Source organism: Terrapene carolina, unplaced genomic scaffold (assembly GCF_002925995.2).
Source record: "Terrapene carolina triunguis isolate 2854851 unplaced genomic scaffold, T_m_triunguis-2.0 Scaffold212, whole genome shotgun sequence".
Classification (NCBI taxonomy): Eukaryota; Metazoa; Chordata; order Testudines; family Emydidae; genus Terrapene; species Terrapene triunguis.
The window spans coordinates 11,471,354-11,489,049 of record NW_020664563.1 but is presented as its reverse complement, the minus strand read 5'-3'; the positions used below and the strand labels follow the sequence as shown (position 1 = coordinate 11,489,049).

Sequence of the window (17,696 nt, the reverse complement as noted above, 5' to 3'; positions counted from 1 at the left end):
GCTAAACCCAGAACCAACTTGGATTTCAGAGTTGGAACCGCAAAGGCCACGGAATCGAATGGATTCTATAAGTCTGAGGTATCGGGTCTGACACTGCTAACAGTGGCTATTTTCTCCCTCACATTATTCCTTGGAATCACTACAGCTGGAGCCGATAACATGGCTCTACGATCCTTAGCAGGCAGATGCTTTTTTCCCACCAACAGTGCCTTTGAAGCTTTGACAGCTTTAACCGAAGGATCCTGAGCCAGAACCAGTGAAGATCAGAATGACCTGAAACCTTTAGGAAGCTTAGTCTTGCTAGAGGAAGCCACAGAAGCAGAAACTGGCCTCAGGACTTTGGATTAAGCAATCGTTCAAAACAAAGTTTAGCAGCTAGAACTTCCTTAAGTAGAAGCACTTGCAGTTCATTGTGCCTCTCTGGATGTGAAAGTCCTGAAAATGAATACCCAGAAGTATGGCCTTCGCCCAGGCACGTCAGACACCTAAAGTGGTCATCCTACGCCAGGAAGACAGCTGTATATGAAGCACATCTCTTAAACCCCTGGCGGCTTCTTTGGTTCCACTATTACACAGAAGCAAGCCTACCAACTATACTAAACTGCCTACACTTATCACTATACTTACACTAACAACTAAAAGCTACCAAAGCACTATCAATAAAGAGAATTCCCAGATCCAAACAGACTGAAGCAGTTCACTTCTGTCTGGTCCAGAGGTTGGAAGGAACTGAGGTGAAAGAGCAGGGATCAGCAACCTTTGGCATGTGGCCCATCAGGGTAAGCACCCTGGTGGGCCGGGCCGGGTTGTTTACCTGCCACGTCCGCAGGTTCTGCCGATTGCGGCTCCCACTGGCCGCAGTTCACCACTCCAGGCCAATGAAGGCTGCGGGAAGCGGTGTGGGCCGAGGGATGTGTTACAGGGTCCCCTTATATAGCCTCGTCCTCAGAATGTTCAGAACGGCTGAGGGGAGCAGAAAGGAGGGGGCGCACATGCACTCTAATGGGCACTGCTTGGAGAAGGTTCTACCATTTGGTGAATGAATATGCAGAGCCACATGAAGAAGAACTCTTTATTACAACCTTATTAGGAACCCCAGCTGTGTCAGTCAACATCTGTATTGAACTGCTGAATACCACACACATAGGGGAGCCAAAGTTTTCACAGTTGGAAGCTTCTGTGACAGCACACAAGTTAACAACGAAGTCTGTGTCTCAGAAGGAACTCATCTTTGCATGTCTATAGGCACATCTTAGTTTCAGACCAGCTGTCCACACAGCAGAAGGTTGAAACATTTGTTTATTTTGGAGTTCTAAGACACAGCTTGAGCAACTGTTGTTTTGGTTATTCCATTTTAGACCATTTAATACCTCTTATGGTCAGACAGAATGTCTATGGCCCCAATCCTAAAAACACTTAGGTATGTTTGTAACTTTACTCATATGATGAGTAATGTATATGTGTATACAGGATAGAGACCTATATATGTAATTAATTCATTAAAAGAATATATAAAAGTAGACTACAGCAGAATATCTGAATGGACTAGGTGCTTTATTGCAATACATTTGCTTTTAAGAAATTATATTACTTGTATTTCAGAGAAAAAACTACAGCATACCAATTTTATTTCCATTTGTTCAATAATTTTTAAACCATTACTTAGGTTGTGTCTGTGACAATCATGGATTCCATAATATTCATATTTTAAAAAAATATTTACAAGACTATTTTTGAAATGTCGGTATGAAAACAAAGGACCAGAACACAGTTTTTTATTGAGTTCATATTTTTAAGGTCTCCTTCACCCCAGTTATAAACATTCATTTTTAAAGAGAGTTAGGAGAGCCAGGCTGGGATTACAAATTTAGTTTGATTAGTTCAATTGGTCCAGGGTCTGTTGAGAGGTACAGTATATTACAGAAAATGGCTCTGATTTCTGATATTTTTACCATGACTCACCTGAAAGTTTACCTCGAACTTCCAACATTAAGCATTGCACAATTGGCTAAGTATATTACACATGTGAGGGAGGGGGATTACCTTCATATGGATTAGACTACACAAATGAGTGATTTAGTGTAGCATAACTCTTCCTATCTGACCTTTGTCCTTTTCACTAGGACTACCCTATAACTTGTCCTGAAATATGGAATGACAAAAAACGTTGCTGTTGTCTACTGACTTCACAGACAGTGTACCTTTAGCAGTTATTTATATATTTAACAAAACACCCACACAAGTTCCGCTTCTGGAAAAAGTATTTAAAATGGTGTATTTTCTCTTTAAATGTTTTGTTATTCACAATCACTTGTTACTGTGTATAAATTGTGAAATATGCAGGAATATAAAAATTTACATTATTTCAATTAAATTTTCACCACAAATGTCTTTTAACAGTGGCAATTTGTTTGAAAAATAACATTTAGCTCTGGCAGTCTAGTAATCCAATAAAAGAAAAAAGACTCGAAATATATGCCATAATACTTTCTTGCTGGTTAAAACAGAAAAACCGTGTAAATAGTCAACATTCTGGTTAAACACTAAAGGTCTTGATTGTTAAATCAATATGAAAACATTAAAAAAAAATGTGAAATTTGCAAAATCAATTACTCACAAATTAGGAAATGCCAGAATTAAGATGACTAATGGCCACCTGAATTCTGACACCTTGTTCAAATACATTGTGACCTTTTAATTATATGACCACATATTATGTTTTCCTGCATAAGTCATCAACAGTTTTTGAAACCAGGACCTTCAGATATATAGCACAGATCTCTACAACTTAAGCTAAAAGAGTAATTGACAGCAGAAATAGACATCCTGTATATGGACCAGATCATAGAGGGGAACCTGACAATTTACCAGTAGTTCACACAGCTATTTGCTAGACAGCAACAGAATGTTGGGATTCAAGATTCCTAGGTTTAATTCCGGGCTGTGGGTGGGACATGTGGTCTAATGACTAGAGTAGTGGTTACAAACAGGACAACCAAAGATTTGGCATTTTTACTTTGAAAGGAAGTGTGTTTAAGTGAACGATATTTGGGTCTGTCAGCTTAGAGATCTGGTTTCTCTTTCCACAATTACCAGAAGTGATTTTGTGCAACATCTCATTTACCACCCCCATCCGTAAAATCAGATGAGTGGAGGAAGTTATATTTGTCTATCTTTCCCCTTCCCTACTAAAACAGGGGTATCAAGAGTTTTGTACCTTTTGCAACCCTAACACCAGTGAGTAGCATAGGTAAGACAAGAACTTGTGGCCACCTGAATCCCAGCCCAGTGTACTTCCTTTAGGCTAAAGAGCATTTTTTATAGGTGAGGTGTTTCTTTCTCTTTCTCTCTCCGGACTTTGCCAGTCCTGTTGTGGGTGTAGAACAGTTGTTTCCATTTAGGGACTGCCCCCAGTGAAAATGGGGATGAGTGGGGTATCCATTGTACCAAGTACCCCTGTACCATAGGGTACTCACCAATTTCCCTCCTGAAGAGGAGAATTGTGTCTGGGCTGATACTTCTGCACAAAGCGTTTGTGCAAAAGTGGCAAGTGCAGCATGAAACCAATGAACTTCTACTCCAGGGGTCGGCAACGTGTGGCACGCGGCTCACCAGGGTAAGCACCCTAGCGGGCCGGGCCAGTTTATTTACCTCCTGACACTGCAGGTTCGGCCGATCGCGGCCCCCACTGGCCGCGGTTCGCCATCCCGGGCCAATAGGGGCGGCGGGAAGCCGCGGCCAGCACATCCCTCGCCTACGCCGCTTCCCGCCGTCCCCATTGGCCCGGGACGGCGAACCGCGGTCAGTGGGGGCCGCGATCGGCCGAACCTGCCGCGTCAGCAGGTAAATAAACTGGCCCGGCCCGCTAGGGTGCTTACCCTGGTGAGCCGCGTGCCAAATGTTGCCGACCCCTGTTCTACTCAGTTTTACTCTGCTGCTCTTGGTAAGCCACACAGAGACCATTGTGCAGTATTGTGTACAATCTGCTAATATTAGGCTGAGGAGGAGAGAAAGATTAATTTCAGCTCCACCCATAGCTGAGAGAAGAGGGGGGAGAGAGAGAGAGAAATCTCCCTGACAAAAGTCAATCAACTCCAAAGCCACCACCTTTCCACAAGTCAATTAGTCAAAGATAATGATAAAAAATAGTTACTTTATTCTGGGTCTGAATACCACTCGCTATTTATAACCTCAAATACCAAAAAAAAGATAAATGGGAAAATTTAATCAATAGTCCTCAGATTTTTCAATGCATTCTTACTTCTCTACATAACAATTTAAGCAAACACATTATTTTAATGTGTCAGATGTTTAAAAGAGTGTAACAGTTATAGCTGATAAAGCATGTTTGACATTTTTACAGATTAATGGGTTGCTTCTTTACAAGTTATCTGGAATAATGGCAAACTTATCATAAAGATGTTAGGAAAAAAGGACAGTTTATTAAAGACCTTTTTAAAAAAATGATTGGTAATAAAAGTCCCTTAATACTCTTTAGGACACCTAAAAGCATGCATAACTTTAACAAATACTCCTATTGCTTCTTCATTTCTACCAGAATGTAGTCCATTAACCACAGAACAATTTGTGGGAAGTGGTCCGTCTCCCCCCCCCCCCCCCATCACACTTCATACAATCATGACTTGTAGTTTTGCGGTGTGTTTGTTTTATTATATCTTAGAGTAGAAACAAACTTTTAGGAGAAAAAGTCACAAAAGGCAAACATGCTTTGCTAATGAACTGTTTAATCAGAATGGTCATTAAAATGATGGGCTTGTCCACAAGGTGCAGTAATGTGCACTTGAGGGGTATGAATTCTTAAGTGAACCAACATGTTGCACGCTAACTGGCCCATGTAGACCCTGCTGGCGGCACTCAACGTTCCCTAGTGTGTAGTGGTCAATATTAAACATCAAATGATCCCAGACAAAAACAAAGATCATCACTTGTTTTCATTCATATATGAAAAAAAGATAATCACATTTTCATCAGGTCAGGGCATATGATCTCACAACTAACCCTATCATTACCTTTTCTTACAAACCAAATTTACTTGAATACTTTTTTTAAAAGTAAAATTATGACAACCATGTTAGGGAGATCTCCAAAGCCACTAGTTCTAAATCTAGCTGTAGACATAACTATAAAACTATGTAGAACTAAGGCTAATATTATGCAAATTACAAAAATTGTTTCAACCTCTGATTTTCTGGAAAGCCCAAATCAGGGTTTGCTTTTTTTTGGCTACAAAAGTAATTTCCCTTTTTATTTTAATATTTATAAACTTATGTAGCCAAGCTTATGATCAAAGAACTACTTTGTTATCTGAATACACTGGAGCTTGTTTTCTGAAAATGTATTCATTCAAATTAAAGCTAAAATGTCTACTGCTTGACATCTTTCAGGTCTTGATGCTTCAAGAAAGAAGACAAGTTGTTCAATGCAGTGTAATTACAAATAAATAAGTACTTTTGTGATAATTAAATTTAACATGGTAAGAAAATCTCAGTGTGGCCAGCATCTACAGCAGAGAAGTCTCAGTTGCATTTGTGTCATAAGTAAAAATTTGTGCTCTTCCATGATATGTTGCTTGATATAAAGTAAGGCCTTAAAACTGGATTCTGATTAATTATTAACTTTCTTTCTATTTATCCAATTATTAGTCTTCTGAAAGCCATCACATTCATCTTAAAATGGAGATATCTACATGGACTTTGGGTGTGCTATTATTCCTACTACTGTCTACAGGACACTGCACAGAAAAGTCTAAACTCAATAAAATATCCCCGAAGAGGCACCCTCGTTCAACAGATGGTGGAGAGGAAGGAAAAAAATGTGGTTATACGTTTTTGGTTCCTGAACAAAAAATAACAGGGCCAATTTGTGTAAACACCAAAGAAGTAGGAGCAGATAACAGAAAAGATGAAATCACAAGGATGGACATAGAGAACCTGAAGGAAGTATTGTCCAAGCAGAAGCGAGAGATTGATATCTTGCAGCTAGTGGTGGATGTGGATGGAAATATTGTGAATGAGGTAAAACTGCTGAGAAAAGAAAGTCGTAACATGAACTCCCGAGTCACTCAGCTCTACATGCAGCTCTTGCATGAGATAATCCGAAAGCGTGATAATTCACTTGAGCTTTCCCAACTGGAAAACAAAATCCTCAATGTTACAACAGAAATGTTGAAGATGGTAACACGATACAGGGAGCTTGAAATAAAATATGCAGCACTAACTGATCTTGTAAATAATCAGTCTGTGATTATCTCTTTATTGGAAGAGCAGTGCTTGCAGATACTGTCAAGACAGGACACCGACGGATCTCCTCCTCTTGTTCAGGTGGTGCCACAGCACATTCCTAACAGCCAGCACTATACTCCCAGCCTTTTGGGAGGTAATGAGATACAGAGGGACCCAAGCTATCCTAGAGACAGAGACATAAGGCCACCACCTGATCCAGCTACTTCTCCTACAAAAAGTCCTTTCAGGATACCACCGCTAACTTTAATCAATGAAGGTGAGTTGATTAACATTATGTCCAAAATAAAGAGAATGTCATGTAAACAAATAGGCAACCCTCTTACAATGCTTACTTACAACTAGAGTGGAATGAATAATTCAAAATGAATAATTTATTCAGCAAATTCAACCTCTTCTGATGATAAATAGGTTGACAGCAGCTGTAGAGTCTCAAATTTATTTGTCAAATAATTTCTATGACTAATTCTTGCCCTATAGATAACATATGAGAACTTTGCTGCAAGTATTTAATATTTGAAATTCAAGCTGTGTAGGTAAGTCTCACTGGTTACAGGTTGTAGAGAACTACTTTTACTTCCAGACTGGATGAGCATAAGTTGGAAACAAAATTTGATTTCTGCAAACATTGTCTGATACTTACTTATTGCTTTTTCTATGAACATTATTGTCCCACAAGTTACATTAGAATTTTGTGAACAGCAAAGAAAAGAGATAAACTCCCTGGAAGTAAATGCAGCTAGCAATGTTTGCTGTACTCACCAGTTCTACTTACACTCACTATGCATTATTGCACTGTTGTGTTTCCAGCCTTAATGAATTCTCAACACTCGGCGGATTCTGACTTTATGATAGCAGGACAATTTGATGTCACAATGATCCTCTAAACAACTTTGTATTCTTTAGGCTGAGAATTTCAAAGGAACCTAAGATAGTAAGACGACCAACTCCCACAAAAATTGAAGTTAGATGCCTAACTCATTTAGGCTCTTTTAAAAATCCCAACCATAGATATTTAAAATGAAAAACAACATTTTTTCCAGGAGAGAAAGATAATATTGCATTTGTTTTCTTTATTAAAATATCATGAGAACACATTTAGGAGATTCACTGAATGTTTTCAGTTCACTGTCCTACTTCACCCAATTATATAGATTCACAAAGTATTAAAAATACCAGTGACAATGAAAGAAAAATGCATTTAATCTGGGGGTTACTGGAACTCCAGCATGATTCCTAGACACGTTATTAATAGGGGTGGATTTGATTTAAATCATGAGTCAGGAAGACTCGATTTAATCATGGATTTCTACATAAAGGGCATTCTTGTTGGTTGTTATAACCTTAATTCATATTCTTCACAACTCTGAGACAGATATAGGTTTCATTTTTAGAAGGTACACACTATACATTTTTAAACCGTGATTTATTTTGAAAACTTTTCAGATTAGTTTTACAGCTATATCAGAAAATGAATGATTATTTGGTTATTTCATTTACCAAAGGTAACTGAAGCAGATATTTATGAAGTCATTGGGAGGTGAACTATTTCCAGTTCAACAGGTTAATCATTAATATTTGGAGGATTTTCTTGCCAAGCTGTATTAGGAGGAAAACATCACCAGACATTTAATTTGTTTTATTTAACTAAAACAACAACAACGTTAAGTATTTTGGATTTTTTTCTTCAACAGCAAATATAAATATTTTAACAAAACAAGCATATGTCCCTCGCTTCTCACATTTATCTCCAGACTTCTTCTCCTTGTCCAGATCTATTTTGCCCCTCAACAATCTTCTATTCATTGAACTTTTTGAAATGTTGCACTTTTATAGAGGGGTGAGGGATTGACTCTGTGTACACAAATTTGCAGAGGGACAATAGAGTTGAGGTCTTATTTCTCACCTCTACATATTATTTATTTATTTAATTTTGTTTTTGCTGTTAACAAGCATATTACCTCTGGAGAGACAAATCCACAGTTTGAGAACTGCAAAACTAAGCATCTCTGATGGTCTCTTCTAGACTGAGCACTGAGTCCCATTGGGTAGATAGAAAGATTAACCTAAATAATCTATACAGAAGCCTGTGGAACCCCAGAAGATTGGATCCCTAATCCATGAACTATTGGAACTCATTTACAAATCTTTTCTTAAACATTACATGAATATATTGTCTTATACTATAGAATTAGAATTTATAATCCCTATTCCATGATGAGATACCTTTGAGCTATAATGTATCTTATTTAAAACTATCATTAACTATTTTTCCTCAAAAATCCGATTTAAATTAAAAAATCATTGATTTTATGCACCCTGGTTATTAAAAATATTTCATAGAATTATTTCCAACTGCATCACAAACTGTCAATTTATTCTGCTCAATCCTGAAAGTTTGGATTATCTTTTTTTTTAATCCATGCTTTCCAAGTAACCATCTTTTTTCTTGCCTTTTATGAGCTTACATAGCATAATGTTCTGCACTGGGTTTTAGACTCAGCTGGACATTCAACAGTGTTCCTGAGGGTGAAAACACACATTTATCATGGTTATTCTGCATACACTACAACCAACCTGCTGTTGATAAAAAGAGGGACTATTTAGGGATCTGGGGGAAAGTTAGCCCAGAGTACAACTGAAATGCCAGATGTCATGAGAACTTAATCACCTGTAAGTGGCAGAAAGGAAACACAGCTAATATTAAAAAAAAAGCTATGTTAATGTCTAGTCAGACAGCAACAGCAGAATTCTCTTTAAAAAAACAACTTTGAAACAAAACTACATCATGATTTATTGTTTCCCCAGATACCCATTCCCTCAGTTTTATAATTATAAACAGATAGGTATGTACATATGAGGAAAAGCAACAGTACAAACGAATGTTATCTGTAAAACATTTATCAAAACATCTCCTCTTTCCTCTACACATTTCTGGAAACTAAGTTAAAGGAATCTCAGTCAACTTATTCTAACATTAATGGGTTCATTTGCTGTGTGTTTTCTTTCAGTACTGAGGTCTGGGAATTTTAAGAATGTGCATTTTGTACAGAGGTGGGAGAAAATGGATTGAGTAGTTCCAAAGCTGGTAAAATGTAGATCATTAAAAGTTAAAATAAAAACCAGTATACAATAAATTACAAAGCTATTCCTAGTTCTCTCTCTGTTTCCTGTAATTAAGGTACCATGTGATAAAGCAGTGCAAAAGAGAAAAGGGCTGTAAAATAATAGGAAAAGTGAAAAACAGCAAGAGGGGGATGTTTGTAAATTTTCTGCGTAATCTTCTAAACTAACGGAGACTGCCAAATAAGACTAACAAAACCCAATAAGGCTGTCCTCATCAGATAAACGTTGTTAAAATGAAGAAAAGATTGTACATATGAAAGGTAAAACTGTCTTCTGGATATGTTATAGCATATTTTTTTCTCATTATATTTGAAACAACTGTTCTTCTCAAGTACTAATGAGTCACTAAGCTACAACTGCAGGAAACAGTTTACACAAAACATGTATTAGTATCTTTAATTGTGGATCGGAAGGAAAATACATAGCACATTGGGAAAACTATTTTTTACACTGAGGTGAAAATATTAGAGAAATCAACCCCACAGAAGACAAGTTCTTAGAGGGGAAAAAAGTGTTTTCTATACAAATGCAAGATGCATATATAAACGCAAAATTATGAACTCAGATAAATTAATTAAATAAACCTCAGTTGTATACTCAATTCCTAACACAAAAATAAGAAGTGATTTAAGCTTCATTGAAGAATCCTTCTAACTCAATGGGAGCAGGTCAGGCACTCAGGTGCCAATTAAGCAATATACTTAATGTTTAATTTTAAACTTCAGTGCAGCCACTTTCATTCTTAAGATGGGCACATGCTTAAGTAACTTTCTGAATCTGAACCTCAGTGAATAAGTTGGACTGCACAGCATGTAAGGAAATCATGCAACAGTTAATTTTAAATAACTTACTAAAGGGAAGAGGAAAGCTGCATGCAGGACAATTAATTTAAAATAAAAAAAACTGTTCTGAACGGCAATTAAACTGAATATTTATATTTGCAACTACTTTATCAAAACAAATTAATACATTTGGTCCCAGTTCATAACTTGGTCTGGGTATGAGGACCCTTATGTCTGTGCAAAACAAACTTATTTTAAGTACTTACGTTCTCTTATTTCCTTATTTTAAGTACTTAGTTTAATTTCTACAGAGAAAATATTTTTTCAAGTTATTGTTGGTTGAAAGTAATTAAAACCTACCACACGTGTGTAAACTACAATCTTCAACTGCTCATAACCAATTTTCAGTGGAATGTCAAAAGCATCTTTCCTTCTTAAGAACAGTCTCTGCCCAATTTCAACTCCTGAGTTTTGGAGTCAGTGCGGTTTTAATAAAAGCCTCAAAACACTGAGTTTCATAGATTCTAAGGCCAGAAGGGACATGGCGATCATCTAGCCTGACCTCCTGTATAGCACAGGCCATAGAACTCTCCCAAAATAATTCCTAGAGCATATCTTTTAGACAAACACCCACTCTTGATTTAAAAATTGTAAGTGATGGAGAATCCATGACGACCCTTGGCAAATTAATCATTGGAACAATTACTCTCACTGTTAAAAGTTTATGCCTTATTTCCAGTTGTTGTTGTTTTTTTAAAAAAGTATGAAGTGTTTTTCCCTACTGTTCTCCTACTCAAAAATGGTTGAATCATTTTTGCTCAAACGCCACACTCCCCCCAAAACAAAAAACAACCAACTAACCAAAAAGCTCAACTTCAGTTACAGACCAGACTTGGAAAATAACAGCCGGAAAGATGAAAAATTGAGAAAGTTATGAGCAAATGATAAATGTATTTAGTATGGAAATGTGTAGGCACATTTAACTATAGTTGTCATTATTCACACAAGGGATAATACCTCATCTGTACTTCAGTGTTTCATACAAGACAAGTGAACATTAAGGGCCTCTCACACATCTTTCTTCTATAATCATATTTTTTAGATAGTTAGTTTTTATTTTTTTGATTTTTGGATTCTCCTTCAATGTCTCCAAAATACTTATTAAAGACATGCAAGTAAAAATTGCAATCACTCAGGGCAGGTCTACACTTACTTCCTGGTCTGGCCGTAAGCAATCGATCTTCTGGGATCGATTTATCGCGTCTTGTCTAGACGCGATAAATCGATCCCGGAAGTGCTCGCCGTCGACGCCGGTACTCCAGCTCGGCGAGAGGAGTACGTGGCATCAACGGGGGAGCCTGCCTCCCGCGTCTGGACCCGCGGTAAGTTCGAACTAAGGTACTTCGAATTCAGCTACGTTATTAAAGTAGCTGAATTTGCGTACCTTAGTTCGAAGTGGGGGGTTAGTGTGGACCAGGCCTCGGCAATAACAAAGTCTCTGGACAATCCACATTAGGGCATCAGCCATCTGTTCCACTCAAATCAAGCATCAGGTTTTTTGTTGTTGTTTTTTTAAAGTTGTATTCCATCCTAAGAAAACAGTAATATCCCATCATCATTTTCCTTTTTCACCACCTAACATATGTCAAAATGTCATGCACTAGAGATCAACCATCAGATTTGCTAAATCATCATATACATAGAATGCAATTTTGGTATTGTAATAGTAAAAATGTAGGACATGATCTCAAAAAGTGCAAGTTACCAACAGCACCCAAGCAAACAAATAAGGCATGGGTCCTATGCTCTTCTCAAGATCTTAAAATTTGAATGCATATGCTGTAAGTGCTAAAAGACTAGGTGTCGTTTTGTGAAATAGATCTGCTCTCCTTTGTTCTCACATATTTAACAAAATTCCAAAGCTATGGTCTCTGTTCATGTTAATATTTCATTCTTAAAAACCAAAAGCTGTTAAAGAAATTATATGGTTGGCTTTCAAGAGGAAATAGTAAACCTTTCTTTCTGGCTATGACATCAACGATAATAAGAATAGGTAATTAGAACTTAGTTAATTTTGTTGATGTGAAAACCACTAATTTCTGTATTCGGATGACAGTAAGTAGTATTAAAACTTGGTTTTTCAGTAAACAGCTATAACTATGAGACACAAGGGGCCATACCATGTTCTCAGTTACACCAGCATCTAACTTTAGTAACTGGACAGAATTTGGTGGAGAGAGAAAAATCTGTCGAAGAAGGAAGATATAATTTATGTTCAGGTACTATCATTATCCCAACTAGACTTCAAGGATGACCATACAGATGAAGTCCTAATAGGGACACTGTATATTTGATACGTTATTCCTTTAATTAGCATAAAAACAACATCTCTTTACTTCAACACAGCGCAAACTATTTTATCAAGTAACAAATCTCAGTATTTCCAATGAACAACTACAAAAAATGGATCATAGTTCCTATGCCATGATATATCAAAGGATTTATCTGTCCCTAGAAAGTGATGTAAGATAATTAATCAAAACTAAAGGATTTGTTGGATTTATTCACTCTTTCATTCTAGAACGTAACTTTGAAACCTCTTCTACCACTTCAACAGTTTAAATCAGCAGTGTCTACAAGTCTAAGTATCAAAATTTAGACAAATTGCATCCTGTGAGAATAATGCCAGCTGAATTTTAGCAATGGTCAAAACACTATGTAAACAGACTATTGCGACCTTCCATTACTTAGCAGTGAGTCAAAACAGCAATACCATCTGCTCTGGTCTCTAATGGTCCTGGAAATAAGAGTCCTAGATTCCTTTCCTCTGCACAGAACATAGTATTACAGCCACAGTAGTAGATCTGTTCAATTGTTCTCAATATTTCAATCTACATTATAAAGTTTTGCTATTTTTCTGCTTTCACATCTTTTATAATCAAGAAGTTGTTTTAGAACAACATTTATTATGGAGCCACACTGTTTTTTTAATACAGCATCAAATTGTGCTAGGCACTTTACAGAAAGCTCCCCGTTCCACTAGCTTGGACAAAAGGTCTAGTCAGTTACAAACATTGATAGTACACCAACACAATTTATAGAAATCATGACTCAATTCCCGTAGCACTTCTTGTAGTTGTTAGTGCCATCAACATTTGCCAAAGGGCTCAGTCAGAATTGCCACCTATGTTCCAGTGGCGTTTCTAAGCACTCTGAGCTGTTACCAGGTTATTATTCTTTTCAACTCCTCTAAACCCTTAAGTCATGACTTAAGATAGTTACAAGTATAACTGGGTAAGCTTTAAATAACCAGGATTCCTAAAATGCATGACTCTGGAGAATTACAGGCCCCAATGACTTGCTAATAAAGAATGAAATCTCTGAGAGACCTGTAATAAATAAGTCATGCTTCTATTTGTCCAGAACTTCAAGCTGCATGGTGATTCAAGCTCTATATCAACTTGTAACAGATGTGGACTAGTTCTATGGATATCCTGGTTGATTACACATTTCCACATCTAATATCAGACTACTACTCACAAGTCTTTAAAGAAACAGATAAAGAACCTCCATTAAGATGGAGTTAAGGGTGAAAATGGTTTTCACTAATCAAGAACATTAAAGGGATACCATCAACAAACTTCATTGTGCTTCTTTCCAGACTACCCTCACACATGGAATATTCTCCCTGAATTTAGCAGGTGGGTTACCAAAGGACAGTCATTGCACATCCATCTTTTTGTTAAAAAATAGAGCAGAGATCAAATTAAGACAGTTGTACCTAGTCCATCATCTTAGTAATTGAAGAGAACTGAAAAAAACACTTCTTAAAATATTTTTTAAAAGATAATCACTATATTGCTATTTGTTTAAATTGTTAATTGGGCAGGTTAGGTTTATTGTTTCAAATCAGTATCAGAATTGTAACCCAATAATGGTTACTCTAGATGTAGCATAAGCTTATATGGAGACAACTGCACAATTTATTAATATGTTTATATTATACTATACACACAACAAAAAAGTAACCAAACACTTTAAACAGAATGTTAATAAGTCCATATAAAAGTTGTTAAGTATATTGATTTTTCAAATCGGTTGAATCACTAGCTAGCCATTATCAGAACATATCCAGTTCATAATGAAAAAGCTGACTCAAAGATGGTATAAAACCAGTCCAAAAACAATATAAATAGTGATGTAGTAACAGCATTAATTTTTTTGTGGGGGAAGGGATTTAGTGGAGGTAGAAATTATAGCTGGATTTCTAATCTTTTAAGAGGGACACACCAACATAGCAAGGATCTCCAAAAATGTAAGCTGACAGTGTTTCCTACTGAACGCTCATAGATCATCTTTCAGAAATGGAGAGTATGTTTTGTAAATATAGTACACCGCTACCCCGATATAATGCGACCCGATATAACACGGGTTCGCACAGAATGCGGTAAAGCAGCGCTCCGGCGGATCAGCACGTCAGCTCCCAGCCGCAATGCTCCGCTTCCCGCCGCCGGTGAGTGCGGGGAGGTTGGGGAAAAGGACGCCCCTTGTATTCACCTGCAACGGGAAGCAGAGCGCCGCAGCTGGGATCTGGCGGAGTGGAGCGGGCTGGGGCCGGGCTGCTCTGCTTCCGGCGTTGCCGGTGAACGTGGGACCTTTCCCCAACACCCACCCCCCCAGCGACATGGCTGGGGCCGGGGCAAGGAAAGCGGAGCGGGCTGGGGCCATGGCGCTCCACTTCCCGCCACAGGTGTGTACGGGGGGGGGAGGAAGAGGGGTGGTCCTTTCCCCAACCTCACCGCACTGACCGGCAGCGGCGGAAGTGGAGCAGCCTGGCCCCAGCCCGCTCCACTCTGCCAGCTCCCAGCTGCGGCGCTCGGCTTCCCACCGCAGGTGAGTATGGGGGGGGTGTCCTTTCCCCAACCTCTCCGCACTCACCGGTGATGGGAAGCGGAGCGCCGCAGCTGGGAGCTGGCGGAGTGGAGCGGGCTGGGGCCAGGCTGCTCCGCTTCCCACTGCTGCTGGTGAGTGCCTGTCAGGGGGCGGGGCAGTTAGGGGACAGGGAGCAGGGGGTCTCTGGAGGGGGCGGTCAGGGGACAAGGAGCAGGGGGGCCAAAGCAAGTTCGATATAACGTGGTCTCACCTATAGCGCAGTAAGATTTTTTGGCTCCGGAGGACCGGGTTATATCGGGGTAGAGGTGTACTCAGAGCCTAAAAGAACTTTCAAGAGCTACAGTCAGCAGCTGCATTTCTATATAACTGTAGGTTTGAAACTCAATAAATTAACATTATCTGCTCAAAAATATCTGCTCCACTGCTCACATGCTATCCTGGCTAACAGCCATGCACACATATCATAACTGTCAAGAAATGGAAGTATAAAAATCATTAGATTTATAAAGGTTCCTGTCAGAGGGTTTGCAGAATTTGACAAAAGTTTTCTAATTAAATTCTAGTTCTGCTGCTATTCATGCGTTCTAGTTTACTTTTTACTTTATGACCATTTCAAATGTATGCATTATAGGGAAGAAGTAAGCCAGCATCCGACATCTGGTAAGGCCATACAGGATAAAGTAGTTACGAAATGCAAGTTGCAATATTTGCCTATCTAGTATCAGGGTGTAATTTGTGATACACAATAAAGAAAAAAGTTACCAAAATAACAGATGTAAAGAGTCAAAAAATGCACCACCTGTTTAACAAAACAGTTATCTATTTGTAAGGTTGGTGGGGGAAATAGGCAAAATTTATAAAATTAACCACAAACTGGAAAGGATGTTTTGCAATGTTTATCATGGACGTTTTAAATTTGCAGTTAAAATGAGAAAGTAAATACTTTCTAGCAGGAAACAGCAAGAATAAAATGGGATCTCAGATATTTACCACCTCTAAGATAAAGTCTTGCATTGCAATACAAAGTCTTTTTGTATATACACTACTAACTACACCTCAACTGCTAGCAGAGCACCTCACCCTCCCTGATTGAACTAACCTCGTTATCTCCATACTGATTTATACCTGCCTCTGGAGACTTCCATTACTTGCATCTGAAGAAGTGAGGTTCTTACCCACGAAAGCTTATGCTCCCAATACTTCTGTTAGTCTTAAAGGTGCCACAGGACCCTCAGTTGCTTTTTACATGTTATATGTAACTTGTGTCCCAAATGTACATTTTTAAAAAATAAGCTTAAGCTTAAGACAGTTCTTTTCAAACAGGTCCTTTCAAAGACTGTCAACAAGCTAAAGAAGCTGGGCATTCCAACAGTGGGATTTATATGATCAAACCTGAAAACAGCAATGAACCAGTACAGTTATGGTGTGAGAACAGTCTGGACCCTGGAGGCTGGGCAGTTATTCAGAAAAGGACAGATGGATCTGTCAATTTCTTCAGGAATTGGGACAGTTACAAGGTAAGTTTTAGAATTCAGAAAAGTAACAGCTTCATTTTTGGTAGGGACAGTAACCTCTAGAATCTGGTATCAGTATTCACAAGATGCTATTTTTCAATGCAATTCTTCAATGCAGTTAATTTTGCTGCAAGATTAACAATTGAAAAAGAATCAGAAGTAAAATAGTTAGTTACCCAAGAACTAAGAATTAGCAAAAACTGAACAGGCGAATAAAAACAGAAAAAGCAAAAGCTAAAAGGGAGCTAAGCCACAAAGACTAACGTTCTTGTCTGTGAACTGGCATCATCATATATGGCTGGTCATATGTTATAAATTTTACCTCTTAAATGTGCAGAGGAAGTGAATTAAGGTTACTATGAGAAGTTTAACCGTTGAATTTCTTGGAATCTGACAAAGCTGTATCCTCGATGACAAAATAAATGTTTTTTACTTTATTCCCTCTTTTATAAAAGGAAAAAGGAGATTAAAATAATAAAGCACAAAACCAAACTTCTTTTACACACAATCTGAATAAAGTATTTACCTTCAATACCCTCAAAGAGTATAACTCTGAACATTTCAGTATAAAGTGAAAGTTTTGTAGTGGGCGTACACAATTGGTTTTTCAATTGCTTAACTTTTTTGGGAAAACTGGCCCACAAACTAGCTCTCACTTAGAGCATTTTATGGAGGAAAAGAATTTATAATCCTACTAAACACCACATAATTAAAAGAAAAACAACAAGTATTTTATTTACAACTCCAAACACTTTATACATTGATATTAAAGTGGATATTTTCTTAGGGAAAGGAAACAATGGCTTGCAAATATTAGCAAAAAGGTATCATACCAGCAGTCTGTGATTCAAGACCAATAGTCTTCACTGAATTTACTAGAACTGAAATCTAGAGTACACAGATGGACTGTCTGATTACATATATAGTGAAATACCATTCTACCTTGTAAAAGGTACAAAAAAGTTATGCATCTTGAGTATTGGCTTACTCATCTATAATTATCTTCTGTGCCTCAAAGTACTTCATTGTAATGGGTTACTCATACGATCTTAATGGACAACAGTTGTTGTGCCACAGAAAATATTGTTCCAAAAAGCATATCATGGGAATCAAAGGTGCAA

General features: G+C 37.9%; 2 protein-coding genes across 5 annotated transcripts in view; one reads left to right on the top strand and one right to left on the bottom strand.

The window, feature by feature from the left end:
- Positions 1–17,696, bottom strand: part of LOC113407498 (ras-specific guanine nucleotide-releasing factor RalGPS1) — a 287,535-nt gene that overhangs the window by 110,859 nt on the left and 158,980 nt on the right. The window lies entirely within an intron of this gene.
- Positions 1–17,696, top strand: part of LOC113407499 (angiopoietin-related protein 1) — a 37,493-nt gene that overhangs the window by 16,566 nt on the left and 3,231 nt on the right. Inside the window, exons 2-3 of the mRNA XM_026656089.1 lie at positions 5,664–6,519; positions 16,385–16,578. Of these exons, the coding sequence (XP_026511874.1) occupies positions 5,694–6,519; positions 16,385–16,578 (1,020 nt within the window). The 5' untranslated portion in view covers positions 5,664–5,693. The remainder of the gene's footprint in view (positions 1–5,663; positions 6,520–16,384; positions 16,579–17,696) is intronic.